The sequence below is a fragment of the Canis lupus genome, chromosome 36 (assembly GCF_011100685.1).
Source record: "Canis lupus familiaris isolate Mischka breed German Shepherd chromosome 36, alternate assembly UU_Cfam_GSD_1.0, whole genome shotgun sequence".
Classification (NCBI taxonomy): domain Eukaryota; kingdom Metazoa; phylum Chordata; class Mammalia; order Carnivora; family Canidae; genus Canis; species Canis lupus.
In genome coordinates this window covers 17,337,415-17,353,794 of record NC_049257.1, presented here as the reverse complement: position 1 = coordinate 17,353,794, position 16,380 = coordinate 17,337,415, and the positions used below count along the sequence as shown (strand labels likewise).

At 45.1% G+C, this 16,380-nt stretch overlaps 1 protein-coding gene and 1 long non-coding RNA gene across 41 annotated transcripts in view; one reads left to right on the top strand and one right to left on the bottom strand.

The window, feature by feature from the left end:
* Positions 1–3,847, bottom strand: part of RAPGEF4 (Rap guanine nucleotide exchange factor 4) — a 282,834-nt gene extending 278,987 nt beyond the window's left edge. For 2 of the 3 annotated variants that reach the window (XM_038584850.1, XM_038584851.1), the window contains exon 1: positions 3,697–3,847. In XM_038584850.1, the coding sequence (XP_038440778.1) occupies positions 3,697–3,761 (65 nt within the window). In that variant the 5' untranslated portion in view covers positions 3,762–3,847. The remainder of the gene's footprint in view (positions 1–3,696) is intronic. The other variant, XM_038584852.1, reaches the window with a different exon arrangement.
* The window catches only part of LOC102153619, a 214,301-nt gene that overhangs the window by 12,111 nt on the left and 185,810 nt on the right, over positions 1–16,380 (top strand). For 32 of the 38 annotated variants that reach the window (XR_005384697.1, XR_005384713.1, XR_005384711.1 and 29 more), the window contains 3 exons: positions 5,351–5,458; positions 8,405–8,468; positions 14,957–15,057. This is a non-coding gene — a long non-coding RNA (uncharacterized LOC102153619). Of the gene's footprint in view, positions 1–2,613; positions 2,762–4,370; positions 4,808–5,350; positions 5,459–6,571; positions 6,665–8,404; positions 8,469–14,956; positions 15,058–16,380 lie in introns of those variants that run through there. The other 6 variants (XR_005384730.1, XR_005384728.1, XR_005384722.1 and 3 more) reach the window with 5 other exon arrangements.

Here is a 16,380-nt window from a genome sequence, read left to right as displayed (position 1 = left end):
CATGAATGGTATTTTCACAAAAATTAAACAACGATCAGCACACACACAAAGACACACATGCACACACACACACAAATATATTTTACATATCCTAAATCCCAAGTAGTGGGTACCATGTAATACATTTTTAATTACTGCCCCTGCTTAGAAAAAAATTGTGAGATTGATGAAATAGTGGTAAGTTTGTTTTGCTTTAACAATGTCGGCTGAGACTTTTTTCAATGTCTTTTTTTTTTTTTAAGATTTGGAGGGGCGGGGGGAGGGAGGGAGAGACACAGGCAGAGGGAGAAGCAGGCTCCATGCAGGGAGCCTGATGTGGGACTCCATCCCGGGTCTTCAGGATCACGCCCTAGGCTGAAGGTGGCGCTAAACCGTTGGGCCACCGCGGCTGGCCTTCAATGTCTTTTTATCTAAATGTTCAATATCTTTCTGATTCTAAGATTAGTATTTGTACAATCTCATCTCCTCAGTACTACTGCAGTCCAAGAACTTGGACACCTGATACATGAAAAACTTTGAATTTTCTTTCTTTAACCTAATCTATATTTCTATATATTTTTCAATCCCCTCCCCACATGCAAGTTTATATAGCATTTCCTGTCTATGACAACTTTCTAGGCATGTCTATAGAACACTTCAAAGGCTTTATTATCCTTGTTTTGTTTGTTTCAACTTGTGTACTTCTTTACTCATGGACTTTCTACTTTAACCTGTCATTTTATTTCTAACCCCCGGGGTCCCTCTTTTTCTAGCTGTCTACAACAGGTGCCACTTGCATGATGCATATACCTAAACTACATTTTGCAGCTACGGAAAAGGTCCCAACACCATATCCCCAAGTAGTACATATGAGTTCACTATGCCACTCTTTTTTTTTTTTTTTTTTTGTATGTTTTAGGCTTCAAAATGTCTGTAATTGAAAGTTTTAGAAAAATAGAGCATACATTCCTATGCTCTAGATTTGGTCACAAGAGGCATCTGTGGTTGGGAAGAAATTAGCATATTTATATGCCACACCTGTGTGTCTGTTTTTCACATTGCTCCCTTTGCTTGGCACGCCCTCCCCAAATTCTTTGCCTGATAAAATCTCCTTCAACCTTCAAGGTCCAGGCAAGAACCTGTGGGAAGCATCTCAGCCAAACACAGCTGATGACTCTCTCTTTTGCATTCCCAAAGATTTCATACATCTCCATTAAAGCACTTATCATTTGCATTGTGGTTAGTTGTTCATGTAGCTGTCCCACCTTCACCACCCATCCTCCAAGTTAAAAGCAACTCATCCTTTTTTTTTTTTTTTTTTTTTGCCCTCCCTCACCTCATGCATCCCCAGTGCCCAACACAGTACCTGGAACCAGGTATCAAGATTGCATTTGTCAGAAATCCTGAGAGCAGTGTCCTAACTTCCATCAGCACCCTTAATTTTCTTTCCTCCTCCCCCACAAAATTAAAAGACAATTTAAGTAAAAATGCAACTTCAAAACAAGTCCCCCATGGCCCTCTTACAATGAGATTGCCACTACTAAACTGTTCTTCAAAGGAATTCTAGGGTCAACACTGCAGAAAAGGCCATGTTATCGTAACACCACGAAATAAAGTATTTACATGGTACTTCACAGTTTTCAAAGTACTTTCACCATTTGTTGTTGTTTGGTTCACTAAATCTTGGTAAGACAGGTAGTTCTATCCTCCTTTCTCAGACCTCAAGGAAATAAAAGTCACCTCCGAGATGGGAGCTGGTGACAGCTCTGGTCCTAAGACCCTTGACTTCTTGACCTATCCACTTTCCAGTACTCCATGAATGCTACGCTCAGTATTTGTGAAGGCCTTTTTAGTCCCACCTCTGGTAGATTTTTTTTCCCCAATTATGAATGGTGGCATTAGATTGTGGCTTTATGTTCAAAAAATACATTTCAAACAAAATCATTTGGGCAGATACACATTATGAAAAGACCGAGTCAAATATACCCCACTTGTGTTAGTATTGCTCTACGATTTTGCCATAAGTACTTATTGACTAAAAGATTTCCAGTGAATTACTGACTGTTCAAAAAATGGCATGCCATGCATTTCTGAAAATAGAAATATGTAATCTATTATCTAAAAAAAATTCACTCATGCGGAAGCACTACTATTTTTAGGTCAAGTACAAGAGCCTGATTTTTCTCTTCTTTTATAATTCATCTTTCCTAAACTATTAAATTTAGATTACTTATCACATTAGCAGACTCTTCACTTCAATATGCTCTTAGTTCCTCCACATAATTCTGTATGATTTAACCATCACTTCAATTCTTTTCCTATTTATTGCAAGCAATTCTTCTAATATTAGCACATATCATTTTCGAGTAAATAGGGCACTGCCTGCCAAAAAAAAAAAAAAAAAAATCTTGCCACTGTGTGGTAATTGAAAGTAAAGATTATTTCTCAGATATATTAATTTCTCAAATGAGCCACATTTAGCTCTCCTCAAATTACTTAATTTTTTCCCCACAAAGGCCTCTAATAGTAAAATATTCCCAGTATGTCACCCTGAAGATTTTCAAGTTTGATCTGGTTACGAATCTGCTTAATTGTAAAAATTTCAATATGGCAGGGCCCAAAATATTTCACCCAAATGCAAAACAGAGATGTCATGCAGATCGCTGCAAGACGTGCATCACCGCCCTGCCGCATCAAACTCGGAAACCCAGAGGCAGTTCGCTCTGCAGCACCCCTCGCTCGGTTCTTAAAAGTTCAGGCGCATCATCGCCTTTTAACCGGGGTAATAACGCGTAACTGCTAACGCGCCGCGCGGTGTTTGCCGCCAAACCCCACCGTCGGGACCAACAGAGCGTTAGGGTGTCGGAGCCGCAGACGCCCGCGGCCCGCAGTCCCTCGGGGCCACCCTCCTCCCACCGCGCTGTCCTCGGAGCTACACGGCGTCAGGGCCCCCTTTTTCTTTCTTTCTTTTTTTTTTCTTTTTTTTTTTTTTTTTTTTAAATACATAAGGGTCTCTCCCCCGGAGGACAGGTACCGGGGGAAGGCGGGGTCCCGCGTGACCCTCCTAGCGCGGCCCTCGGGAGGCGGCTGCCGGCCGGCGCGGGGTCTCCGCCAGGCGCCCCGCAGCTCCGCGGGGTCAGGCCCAGGGACCGAGTCGCCCGCGCCCCGCGCCCGCGCCCGCGCCGGGAACTCGGAGGACAGCTAGCCCCAGGTCGCACGGCCCCGGAAGGTGCCCAGCTAGCCCGTGGGCCGAGCGCATCCCGGAGCGCAGCCCCGAGCGGGGAAGCGGGAGGAGGCCGGAGCGGGGCGGGGGGGGGGGGTCCCGGGGGGCGGGGGCCGGGGCGCCAGTGGGTGGGGGGAGCGCCGCGGGGGGGAGCGGGGCCGGAGCGCTTGCGGGGGCGCCGGGGCGGTCGGAGCTGGGGGGGCGCGGGGCTGCGGGGGGCGTTGCGGGGCCGGGGCTGCGGGGGGCGCGGGGCCGGGGCGCGGGGCGCTGCGTGCACACCCGGGCGCGCTGCCGTTTCCCCACCACGTGGAGGAGTCGGTGCGGGGGGCGCCCCCGGGCGGCGCGGCCGGCTGCCCCCAGGCCCCAGCCCCCGGCCCCCAGCCGCCGCCGTCCCCGCGCGGACCCGGCGGGCTGCGCAGGCGAGGGGCGGCGGCGGGGCCGGGGCGGGGGCCGGGGCGGGGCGGGGCGGGGCGCGGGGGGCCCGGCCGAGCTACCTTTTATCCAGGCAGGCGATCCACTCGGCGGACGAGGAAGAATGGGCAGCGTGCGCAGCGACCATGTTGGGCAGCGGCGTCCCCGGCTGCGGCGACCTCCGCGCTCGCTCCGCCTCCGCCTCCGCCTCCTCCTCCGCCGCCTCCTGCGCCCGCCGCGCCGACCCGCTCCTCCCGGGCCGCCTCGCTCCGCGCGGCTGCGGCGACGGGCCCGCCCTCCCGGCGCTTCCCGGGCCTCGGCGGGGGGGTGGGGGACCCGGGGGCGGGGCGCGGGGACGCGGGGACCCGGAGCCGCCCGCCCCGCCCGCCCCGCCCTGCGCTCCCGGGGGCTGCGGGAGGGCCCTGCGTGGCCGCGCACCTGCGACAGGTGGCCGCCCCGGCCTGCGGGCCCCGGCAGCGTGGACGGGGCTGTCGGTGCAGAGTCTTCCTGCGGCGAATGCCCCTAAAATGGCTGCTGCCTCCCGGTTTCCTTAGAGACCGCTAGTCTTCCTCAGCGGTTGTCAAAACTTGCGGCTTCTTGCTGCGCTCGCCGGGGCGTCCCCGCTGGAGGAGCGGGGCGGGGGTGCCGAGGCCCGGGCGGGAGCCCCGAGACGGGGCCGGGGGAGGCGGCGGCCTGCGGCTCGGGGCGGCAGGGGCACGGGCAGGGGCAGAGGCAGGGGCAGGGGCACGGGCAGGGGCACGGGCAGGGGCGAGCGCAGCGGCGGGGGGAGGCCGGGCTCGGGCCTTGAACCCAGCACCTGCTTGGGCGTCCTTCACCTGCGCGACGCCGGGACACACGCGTGCCTTTACCCAGAGGATGCTTCTGGGTGGGACCTAAAGGGAAAAGGACTTCCTATGACGTGTCGTTACCAGGGGCTCTACGTTGACACGGTTTTGGCCCTAATGCCAATAAGAGCCACCATTTATTGAACATCCACCGCGCGTTAGACGCCACGCAGCGTGCTCTACCTGTGTAATCTCATTCAATGTCTCAACAAGCACGAGGACGGCCACCCCCGCCCCCTCCCACAGCCACCCCGCGGCGCCTGCCCTCCGTCCCTGTCCATGCTTCTGAGGCCCGGGGGCCAGGGGGGCGATCCAGGTCGCCCCGAGGCAAGGGGGCCACCTGTCGCAGGTGGGCGGCCACGCAGGGTCGCCCCCCCCTCCCGTCCCCTCCCCGCAGCGGGCGGGACCGCGGGACAGTTCAGAATGGGGAGCAGTGGAGCTACCTGCAGAAGTGGGGGTTGGGGCCTGGGGGACGGCAGGGGGGGGGCAAGCTCCCAAGGCGTGTGGGCGAAGGTGGATGGTTGACCCCGCAGGTCACTTTGGCCTGTCTCTGGTCGGAATGCACAACCAATGTTATGCCTAGAAGTCATCTCGTTCTGTTCTGCCAAAAATCAAATTAAGCTCCATTATTTTAGGAATTTGGGCACAAGTTAAATCTTTTGGACCACTGCCAAACACTGTTTATATTTATGGTGTGCAGATAGGGAGAGACAATGGGGCAAAGAGAGGTGGCCCTGCTAACCTCAATCTGGCTTCTCTCTCTCCCCTGCCCTACCCTCACTCAGAGGAGGTGCAAGGAGGCTGGAAAATGAAACAGCAGGTGCATTCTGGAATGCTTTTATCCTAATAAAACTCCTCCAAAGAATTTGCCGTTTTCCCCTCTGTTCTATAGCCAGGATCTGGTTTCAGACCTGCCAGCGTATTGCCTCAGCAACACCTCCCTGTGCTCCAGACTTGTCCCCAGTTGACCTCCATCCTGTTCATTTCTATCACGTTTTAGGTAAGTGACATTTAAAATGTTATACTAAACACAGAGTACCAAAGGTATTTCTGTTGTTGCTTTTTTAATGACAGAAGTATGAAGGAGGAAATGGGTTTCCTGTATTTATGAAGATTCATTTATAAAGAGCTCTTGAGAACATTTCAAGGTTACCAAATGCTTTCTTAAAATGCCTTTACTCAGAGAATACTTATAGATAGGGAGCTAAAGGGGAAAATGACTTCATATGACGTGTCATTACCAGAGGCTCTAAGTTGACATAGTTTTTGGCCATAATACTAAAAATAGTCACCATTTATTGAATATCCACCGAGTGTTAGATGCTATGCAGAGTGCTCTACATGTGTAATCTCGTTTAATCTTTAGAACATTCTATGAAGCCAAGCCAGAAGGTCAGCTGCCCAGGGCACTACTCCACAAAAAGGGACAAATGTCTTTGAAAATGTAGTGAAACAGAGAAAATTATATTTATCAGTACTTTCAGGGAGAGTGTTGATTGAGCTGCAAGGAAAACATTGATGAGCTACTGAAGTGGGAGTGAGAGTGAGAGCTCAAGGAGTCTAATGTGTGTTCTAGGGAGGATAGGCCCAATGAACCACAAGGAATCTGTTTTGCTCTATGGAGACTTTGCCCTTCCCCAAAATAGAAGTTGAAGAATTATTTAAAGAATATCCTTTCAGTGGAGCAACAGTGATCATTAACTTGCCTCAAACTCTCACATGTCCCCATTCAGCTGTAGTGGTAGGTACCAGGAACTCCAGTATATCACTAGCACAAGGACACTAAGCCTCAGGAAAAGTTGATAAGTTTGTTCTGAAGAGCCCAGCTACTGGACTGGGGATTCCTGACCAGATTTGGATTTGTCTGGTTCTAAAGCCCTTGCAATTCAGAGATGGAGTCACTGGTTTGGTCAAAAGAATGAGAGTAGAAGTCAAAAGTGACTGCCCAGGGGCACCTGGGTGGCTCAGTCAGTTAAGCGTCTGCCTTTGGCTCAGGTCATGATCCCAGGGTGCTCCTTGCTCATCGGGGAGCTGACTACTCCCTCTGCTGCTTCCACCTGCTTGTGCTCCCTCTCTCTCTCTCTCTCTGTGTCTCTGTCAAATGAATAAAAAGAATCTTTTAAAAATGACTGCCCAGGTGATAAGAACAAAATGATTATAATTGTTGTGAGGAAGAAGGATAGAAGAGACCCTTGAAATGTCAGAAGTAAGTTCACTGTTCTACAAATTACTCTTGTGGTCTAAAAGGGATTTGATTACTGGTCAAGAATTACAGAAATAAAGAGGCTGTTGCATGATTATCCTATTAGAAGAGAAAGAAAATAAGAAATTGTCTTTGGTTTTGATGGGAAAGGCAAAGAACCAGAGAATATTTATTCTCTTCCTTTCTTTAAAAGAATGTAAATCAAGCCAGACTAAAAAAAGATCACATATTGTGTGATTCCATTTAGGTAAAATGTCTAGAAAACATAAGTCTATAGAGACAGAAAGTAGATGAGGCTTTTCCTATGTCTGGAGGGTGGGAATGGGGAGTGACTACAAATGGGCCCAAGAAATCTTTTTTGGAAGGTTGGAAATGTGCTAAAACGGCTCCTGGTGATGGATGCACAACTCTGTAAATTTAACGCCATTTATTGAATAGTATATTTAAAATGAGTGAATTTTGTGATATGCAGATTATATCTCAAATAAAACGGAAAAAGTAAATAGTAATCAAAAAATAATAAACCTATCTGACAGGAGAAATAAAAAGAACATGTATTGATCTTTTGGAGAAAAATAAAACTACAGGAGACAAAGTAAAAGTTACCCATAATTCCACCACCTAGAAGTAATAATTTATCTCTAATACTTTAGAGCAATTTATTCTAAATCTTCTAATTTTAAAAAGATACAATAATATACATACTCATTAAAACGTGCATGTAACTAGCTACTTACATTCAATTATGAATACAGTTGACCCTTGAACCTCACCGGTCTTAGGGGCACAGACATACACACCACACACACCTCCACCGTCGCATCCCTGCCTCCCCCCACCTCCACCTCTTTGCAGTTAAATTTACATATAACTAGTAATCTACTGTTAACCATAAACCTTATCAATAATAGCTAACCCACACTGTGTATACGTATTGTGCGCTATATTCTTACAGTAAAGTAAGTTAGAGGAAAGAAAAAGTTATTAAGATCATAAGGGGGATCCCTGGGTGGCGCAGCAGTTTAGCACCTGCCTTTGGCCCAGGGCGCGATCCTGGAGACCCGGAATCGAATCCCACGTCGGGCTCCCGGTGCATGGAGCCTGCTTCTCCCTCTGCCTATGTCTCTGCTTCTCTCTGTGTGTGTGTGTGAGAATCATAAATAAATAAAAAAAAAAAAAAAAAAAAAAAAAAGATCATAAGGAATGGAGGCCTGTGGGGCGCAGTTTGGTATCTGACTTTTGGTTTCAGCCAGGGTCCTAATCTTGGGGGTCTTGATATAAGCCCTGCTTCCGGCTTCACACTCAGTGTAGGATCTGCTTATGATCCCCTCTCTCTCTCTCCCTCTGCCCCTCCCCACTGCACATGCAGACACTCTCAAATAAAATATCTTTAAAAATAAAGATCATAAGGAAGAGAAGGTACATTTACTGTATTGCCCATACTTATCAAAATAAATCCTCATATAAGTGGACTGACTGCCTGCAGTTCAAACTCCTGTTTTTCAAGTGTCAATATATGTATAGATATAGATACATGCATTCCTACAAACCTTGAAAGCGTTAATATTTTATAGACTATTTTTTTCTACTTGGAAGAGAAAAGTGCTTTACATGTTTAAAAATATCCTCATTAAAACATTTAATAGCTACAAAATAATGTATAGATATAATTTTACTTAAAGTATCTTCCTTTGAAGCTTGTTTTACATTGGCCAAAAATATTTTTTTAATCGCCTTCCATAGGTTAGTGAATGTCTTCTCTATGAGACAGTTGAGATCTTCACAGAAGATCTCCAATGAGATGAGGGTAAGTTATAAAACCCAAGTCTGTTAATGCCAATTACTACTACTTGTAGAATTTTGAGTGAGTTACTTAATGTCCAAGTTCCATTTTGTTCATCTCAGCAGAGGTTCAAAGTTAGGAATTTGAGAGACGGTCAAGATTAAGTTGCAGCTCCATTCTCTACTCTTTGACCTTACATGAATTACCTAGTCTAAGGCCCTGTTTCATCATCTGTAAAGAGGATACATTGATAGTTACACACGCATATGATAGTTACAGGAAATTTAGCGTAAGTTCCAGGCACATAGTGCAAGCTCAGTGACTCTTAGCTATTGGTGTGATTATTAATTTCTGTACGATGCAGATAAAAAGCATCTGCCCTCTGCATTTCATGGGAATCTGGTGACAACCAATTGAGATCTGTTATACTAAAGGGCCTAGGTATCTGTTACTGTAATTCTATCCCTGCCACTGGTGATAGCTTTTTGGTCACTTATAGATCATAGAAAGTACCACAGTTTTTCTATTAGAATGTCCAAACCAATATATTACTAAATACTTCTATCTTTATTCAAAGAGAATTCCCTCTCCCTCCCCATCTAGAGTTGGTTTCAGGCAGCTTCCAGCCTTTAGGAAAGAGGATATGGACAGCTTCTTATTTCCTTGTTCATTGTGCCCCTACTTAATACCTGCTGGATTTTACCCTTTTAGAATCAAAGGAGTGGGGAAGGGAGGAGAGAAAAGGAGGGCAGGAAAGTTCTTTCTTGGCTGGGATAGTTGGCATCACATTTTCCAGGCTTGCCGAGTGTATCAAGCCAGCTCTTTTTCTCATGGGTGTTTTCATATATTCCTGGGTAGCCTTCTTGCTGGGTCTTCAACATAGGCAAGTGCCACCCTTTTGCCCATCTTCTCCACATCCAAACCTGACTTTCCTGTGGTCACCCCCAAACTGCCTCTTTCTGTAAGAGTCCCAATTTATCCTCCACTCATACCTCAGCTGTCTTCTTGAACAGGACTTATAGGAGCTACAGGATGATTCTCTTGTGTGTCTCACATCTGGTCCATAGAAACAGCTGTGCCTGTTTTACCACAGTAAACTCTGACAGCACAGACCAATCCTATCTAAAGCACTTAGCCCCCATTGACAAGAAGTTCACAAATCCTTTCCCCCTGGTCTGTAGATTCCAGGGCTAGAGTCAAAAAATGAATCCTCCATGCCCTTGACTTCAGAGAACTGTTATCTGAGTGGCCCATTGAAGTCCTTCCTTTCCCTACCCTTGGTGGTAGGAAACCTAGCACAGGTCTCACCAAGAAAATACTTATGAAATATTCCTTCAGTTTTCACTTTTTAGACACTTTTATTTCCTCATGCAATGAGAAGTTGTAGACTCGTAAAACATGACTCTGAAATTTCATATCTATCTTATTTTGGTGCCTCAGAGGAAACTTGAAGTTAGCATCTGTGACAGGCTAGTGAAAATTGAATCAAGCCAACTTCCTTTTCCATACTTTCAAAATTAGTGCCTACTCAACCAACACAATTGCCTTTTACAGGCAGAGCTATTCACCTGGGAGTTGTAAGGAATACCACAGTCATTAGGAAAGTGTAGCTCACATGGTCTCTTAGGCTTTCTGAAGAAGAAATGCATAATTAAAAATAGCTGATTAGGAGAGGCCCAATTTGTGGGTAATAATAAACTTTGTGGTCTTGATTTAAAACTTTGAAGACTTGTCAATTTGAGGTAGTGTATTTGGATTAAAATCTTGAACAATAGGAGAGGATAGAAAAGTGACTAATATTTTGGTTATGATAACATAAAAATTTTATTGATAAGGCAAAATCACAAATGACCTATATTTAAAACCTTTGATATTAGGCTTCTCTGTGAGTTTTAGAAGCAGAATTGTTTGTTTTTTTGGTATTCATATCACTAGGGAATGTAAGAGCCAATTAGTGAGGAATTAGCTAGGTTGTTTTAATTGCACTTTAGATATATCCAGTTTGGGGCACTGGAATTAAAGTAAACAACAAAATATTACCAAAAACCAGGCTTGGGATTGTCTAGTGACTGCCTTCCAATTTCCAGATTCATAATGAACTAATGTAAAATTTTAAGTTGTCAGTTTTTATGCCCCCTACAAAGAGGCTATGTGTAGTAATAGTCTTCTGTTTTACAGAAAGGTAAATTATATAGTCAAAAGACAAAGTTAAAATGAATCTTCTTGAAAAAAATATTGAGAGTTAAAATTTATGACTTAGTTATGGAAGCAAGTCCTAAAAGAGAAGAAGAATCTCTTGCTCCTAGAAGTAAAATTATATTCTAGAAAAGCATACTGACCTTTATAAAGAAAACTAGGAGTTATTTGTATTAGTTCATTTAACATATGAACTCTTTGCTTAGGGGGGAATTGGCTGTAAAAGAGCTTGAATGCTCCACCTGGCCATGTTTTCAGAAGGGACAGTTCCTCTGCAACCAAGAACTGTGAAAATCATTGATAGCCAAGTAACTCTGGTCTAACTAGGTGCAAGGACTAACCAGGTTCAACACCACCAGAGCCAAAGCCTGCCTTACCTTAACAAATGCCACCCTATGTGTGGAAGTGTTCTGTATGCCACTTCTTCAAGTTGGGTTGGTAAAGTGGCAGTAACTAGCTTGGGTAAATAGTTTGGGGTGAGGAAAATGTCACCATGTCATGGCATTAGTCTTAGGCCTATTTATATCTAGTGGAGTATATCTATTTTGGTAAAAATAACAAGCTACCGTTGCTTTTTGATAGTATGCAAGAGAAGCATAGTATATTATCCAACTCAGAAAATCTCTACCTTTGTTACTATACACATTTTTCACATTAATGGAGAAAATTACCATGAAAACAATTTCAAGTGAATCACAGCCACCTCACATTTGTTACAACCTCTTTTTCATCTGCAATCCAATATGGCCTCCAACATATTTCAAAAGTAGATTACTTTATATAGTGGATTCCATTGGGAAAATAAGCACAGAAAAGAGAGTTTGTGACTAAAAATCTTATTGATTATATTAAACCAAGAGCATGCAGAACTTGAGGCAAAAGAGAGAGATGTCGTTTAAAGCAAGACACAAAATTCTGACTGGGCAAGAAAGTAATGAGTTGAACTCTTTTGCTTAGGTGCACCATTTTTCCACATGAAAAATATGGTAGTGCCATGCTACTGAGAAAGATACGTCTACTGGCATTTTTGGATTAGAAATACTTGTTCAGTTCTAGAGGCAGAAAAGAACTCAGGAGGCTCAGGAAGAGGTCAAGAAGCAAAAACAGGATTCTTTGCCCACTGTGACTCTGCAGGGCAAGGAGGACCACTTGCTTTCAGCTCTCCTAGGTTCTCAAGAGGCAGGTTCTAAATCTGTCAGCTCTTTCCTCTGCCTGATGGCCCAGAGACATCATAGCCCTGATGCTGGCTAACTCCTTACCAACTCCGCAAGTTGCACAATTTAAACTCTGGAAATGGAACCTTCCCTTCAGGTGAACCTAGGTCTGGATCTGTTTATGATAGGCATGTTTGTGTCTAAGATAACCCCACTGCCACCCCCTCAGCTACCTCCCAACAAACTGCAAATGTGGGGCCCTTTTCATTTCTTTATTCATTAATTTATCTAGTTATTCAAGTCAGTAAATACTTATTGAGCTCCTACAAATGTTCCAGGCACTATGCTAGACACTGATGGAGGAGCAGAGAACAGACAAATGCCCTACTTGGATGGAATATTGTAGTGGGTAAAATAAGATATAAGCAGATACACATATAAATATATCCTATGTCCAGTGAGGACACTCTGTGAGGGACAATTAAAACCAGTGAATACAGAGATGGAAAGGGGGCTTCTACTTAATACGAAGTAGTCAGAAAAAACCTCCTTGATAAGGTAACATCTGAGCAGAGCATAGGGCCATCTACACACCACCTGTCTCATCCTCAGCCACTTGCTCTTCCTTGGCTGCCATAGCAGCTGGAAGACTCCATGCAGACCCCTGTGGTTTCCCTGTCTGAGGATCACCAGCCATAGGTCTAGAATATATTGACTCCTCTTCCATTCCTCTTCAAACTCAGCTGAAATGCCAAACCACAGGGCCTTGTCTCCTGAGCAACTGTCAATGGGACTAAAGGATAAAATGCAGAAATGCAGAGGATTTAATTCCCCCTGAATGAACTTTGACTAGAGGGGGATGGGAGACTGGAGGACACTGGGCAGATAAACTTCATCTCCCTTTTCCCCTCTGATGGACTGTTCCAGTACATGATTTCTCCATGCAGCCTGTTTGAGGTCAACCTGTGTGACCAAGCCTATATGCTTACTGAGTATTATAATTTATATTGTGTTCCCCTAAAGTCTTGAAGTCTTAACCCTAGTACATTATTTGGAAAGAGGGTCTTTGCAGATGTAATCGAGTTAAGATGAATGAGATCATTGGGGTGGGCCCTAGCTCAATACAGTTGATGTCCCTATAAGAAGAATAGGCAGAGACACAGAGGGAGAAGACAGCCATGTGATGACAGAGACAGAGGTTGGAATGATGTGTCTACCAGGCAATGAACACCAAGGACTGCCAGCAAACAGCAGAAGCTAGAAGAGACAACGAAGGATCTCCCTTACAGTAGGACCCATGGCCCTGCCAACATCTTGACTTCGGATATCTAGCCTCCAGAACTGTGAGACAATACATACCTATTGTTTTAGGTGACCTCATTAGTGGTACTTTGTTACAGCAGCCCTAAGAAAAATACACTGAGTGACCAGCTGTGTTGGATTTACCTCCCAAATAAAGCACTAACAGTCCATGCCTGAGGCTGTTTTTCAAAGAACTGTGACTGTGACAACCAAAGACCTGAATAAAATGAAGGATGATATTTGAGGGCAGAGATTATTCAGGGAAAAGTCAATGCAAAGGTGGCAGTATGCTTGATGTGTTAGAGGACCAGGAAAAAAGCTAGTGTGTGTGGAGAATGAATAAGGGGAGGGAGGAGTGCCAAGAGATGAAGTCAAAGAGGGAGCCAAAGACATTATTCTTAGGCCCTTATGGACCACAGAAAGGACTGAATTTTTTTTTTAGCAATGTATTATTGAAATGTAATTTATACATAGTGGTAAAGTGAACAAATCTTATGGGTATGGTTTTGTGAATTTTTTATACATTGCTCTGTTTTGAATATATCCCCCCAAATTCATTTGTTAAAACCTATTCCCCAAGGTGATGGTATTGAGAGGTGGGGTCTTGGGCAGCCCTGGTGGCTTAGCGGTTTAGTGCCGACTTCGGCCCAGGGTGTGATCCTGGAGACCCGGAATCGAGTCCCACGTTGGGCTCCCGGCATGGAGCCTGCTTCTCCCTCTGCCTGTGTCTGCCTCTCTCTCTCTCTCTCTCTCTCTCTCTCTCTCTCCTTTCCCCTCTCTCGGATAGATAAATAAAATCTTAAAAAAAAAAGACAGAGAGAAGTGGGGTCTTTGGGAGGCGATTAACACATGAAGGTAAATATATTATAAAAGACACCCAAGAGCTCCCTTGCCTCTTTCTGCCATGTGAAGACACAGGACGTCTGCCATTTGCTAGAGGGCCATCACCATGCTGGCACACTGATCTCAGACTTTCAGCCTCCAGAACTGTGAGAAATAAGTTTCCATTGTTTATAAGCCACCCAGTCTCTGGTATTTTGTCATAGCAACCCTCATTTGCTAAAACATATATGTATTGCCCAGTGTGACCCCACCGTTTTTTTTTAACCTTAAACAAGATAGAAGTTTAATTTGCTTTTACAAAAATGGGATCTAGAGACAGGGTACCCAGGGCTAATGTGGTGCTTCATCATCAGGGGGACTCAGTCTCCTTTCATATTATTGCTGTCCTCTTCAGTCCATAAGTTGTGATCCAATAGGGCTGTTGGAACTCCAGCCATCACACCTGTGATCCCCAAAATACACACCTCTACCACCAGGAGGCACCATTTACACATCCAATTGGGTGCTGTGAGGCAGCGGCATCCCGGTCCACACCTGGGCAGTGCTGTCTCAGAGCCTCTGGATGTTTCAGGCAGGACGAGAGCCAAAGCTTCAGGTAACTTAACTGAAAGCGGGTGTGGGGTAGAAGACCCACTTTCAGGACGGTTCCTTCCCATGGCTGTCGGCAGGAGGGGCCAGGCCCCAGCCCCAACCCCACCCTCCACCTTCATGGGGCTGCTCTTAGGGCTGAGGTCAAAATAAGGAACGTTTCTATCACCCCCAAGAGTCCTCTCCTATCTTCCAATGCAATTTAATAATCCTGGGGTAACCAGTACCCCCTTTTATCACTACAAATTGGTTTTACCTGATTTTGAAATCATGTAAATGGAATCATGCAGTATAGACTGCTTTTGCTTAAAATGATGCTTTTGAGATTCATCCAAGTTGGTATAGAGATGCTTCACCTGTTTTTGTTACTGTATAATATTCCATTGCCTAGATGACAATTTGTTTACCTATTTTCCTGGTTATTTGCAGGTTAGGCATATAATTAATGAAGCTGCTAAGAACATCTATGTACTCTTCTTGGACATTTCTTTTGGTGTAAATCTAGGACTGTACTTCCTGGATCAATAGGGGTAAGTTTATTTTAATTTTATTAGTTTTTTGAAGTGGTTGCACCATTTTATACTCCTGCCAACGATGTATGAGAATCCCACTTACTTTACATCCTCATCAACACTTGGAATTGTCAGTTTGTTTAATTTTAGCCTTTCTGGCGTGTGTGTGTGTGTGTGTGTGTGTGTGTAGTGGTATTTCACTGTGGTTTTAATATGCATTTTTCTGATGACTAATAACGAGCTCCTTTTCACATGCTCATTAATCACTTAGACATTTTCTTTTATGAAGTGCTTGTTCAGGTCTTTTGTCCACATTCCTTGTTTTTGTTAAGGCCACATCCCATTTCCAAAATCTGTATTAGTTAATCTATTACTATGTGACAACTTACTCTATACCTTGACAGCTAAAAACAACAAATCATTATTATCTCACAAAATCTCTGAGGGTCAGGAACCTGAGAACAGCATGGTTGGGTTCTGGCTCAGGCACTCAGCTTGCAGTTGAGCCCTTAGCCAGGGTTTTGGTCATAGAAAGGCTGGACTGGGGACAGACTATACTTGTAAGCTCACTCACATGTGCCACATTGTGAATAAATGTATGATTTCTGTTAGGTTGGTGAAATGTTGAAAAGAGTAAGGACCCCCCACCACTCTCACTGACCTGTTGGTGCCCAGGATCTCAGTTTGAAAGAACTCATCTAGGGGTACCTAGGAGGCTCAATTGGTCAAGCATCTACCTTTGGCTCAGGTCATGATCTCAGGGTCCAGGAATCAAGGCCCACATCAGGCTCCCTGCTCAGCAAGGAATCTGCTTTTCCCACTTCTCCCTCTGCTCCTCCCTCCCACTCATGCTCACTCTCTCTCTCTCTCTCTCTCAAATAGAAAGAGGGACACGTGAGTGACTCAGTGGTTGAGCCTCTGCCTTCGGCCCAGGGCGTGATCCTGGAGTCCTGGGATCAAGTCCTGTATTGGGCTCTCTGCATGAAGCCTCCTTCTCCCTCTGCCTGTGTCTCTGCCTCTCTCTGTCTCTCTCTCTCTCTCTCTGTCTCTCATGAATAAATAAATAAAATCTTAGAAAGGAAAGAATGAAGAAAGAAAGAAATAAAAAGAAAGAAAAAGAAAGAAAGAAAGAAAGAAAGAAAGAAAGAAAGAAAGAAAGAAAGAAAGAAAGAAAAAGAAAGAAAGAAAGAAAGAAAAAGAAAGCAAGAAAGAAAGAAAGAAAAGAAAAGAAAAGAAAAGAAAAGAATTCATCTAAACAAATAGATGGTGGCCAAAAGAGACCCAAGGTCCCCCAAGTAGTTGACAGGGACAAAGCAAGGAAGAGGTGTTAAGAATCTAAAA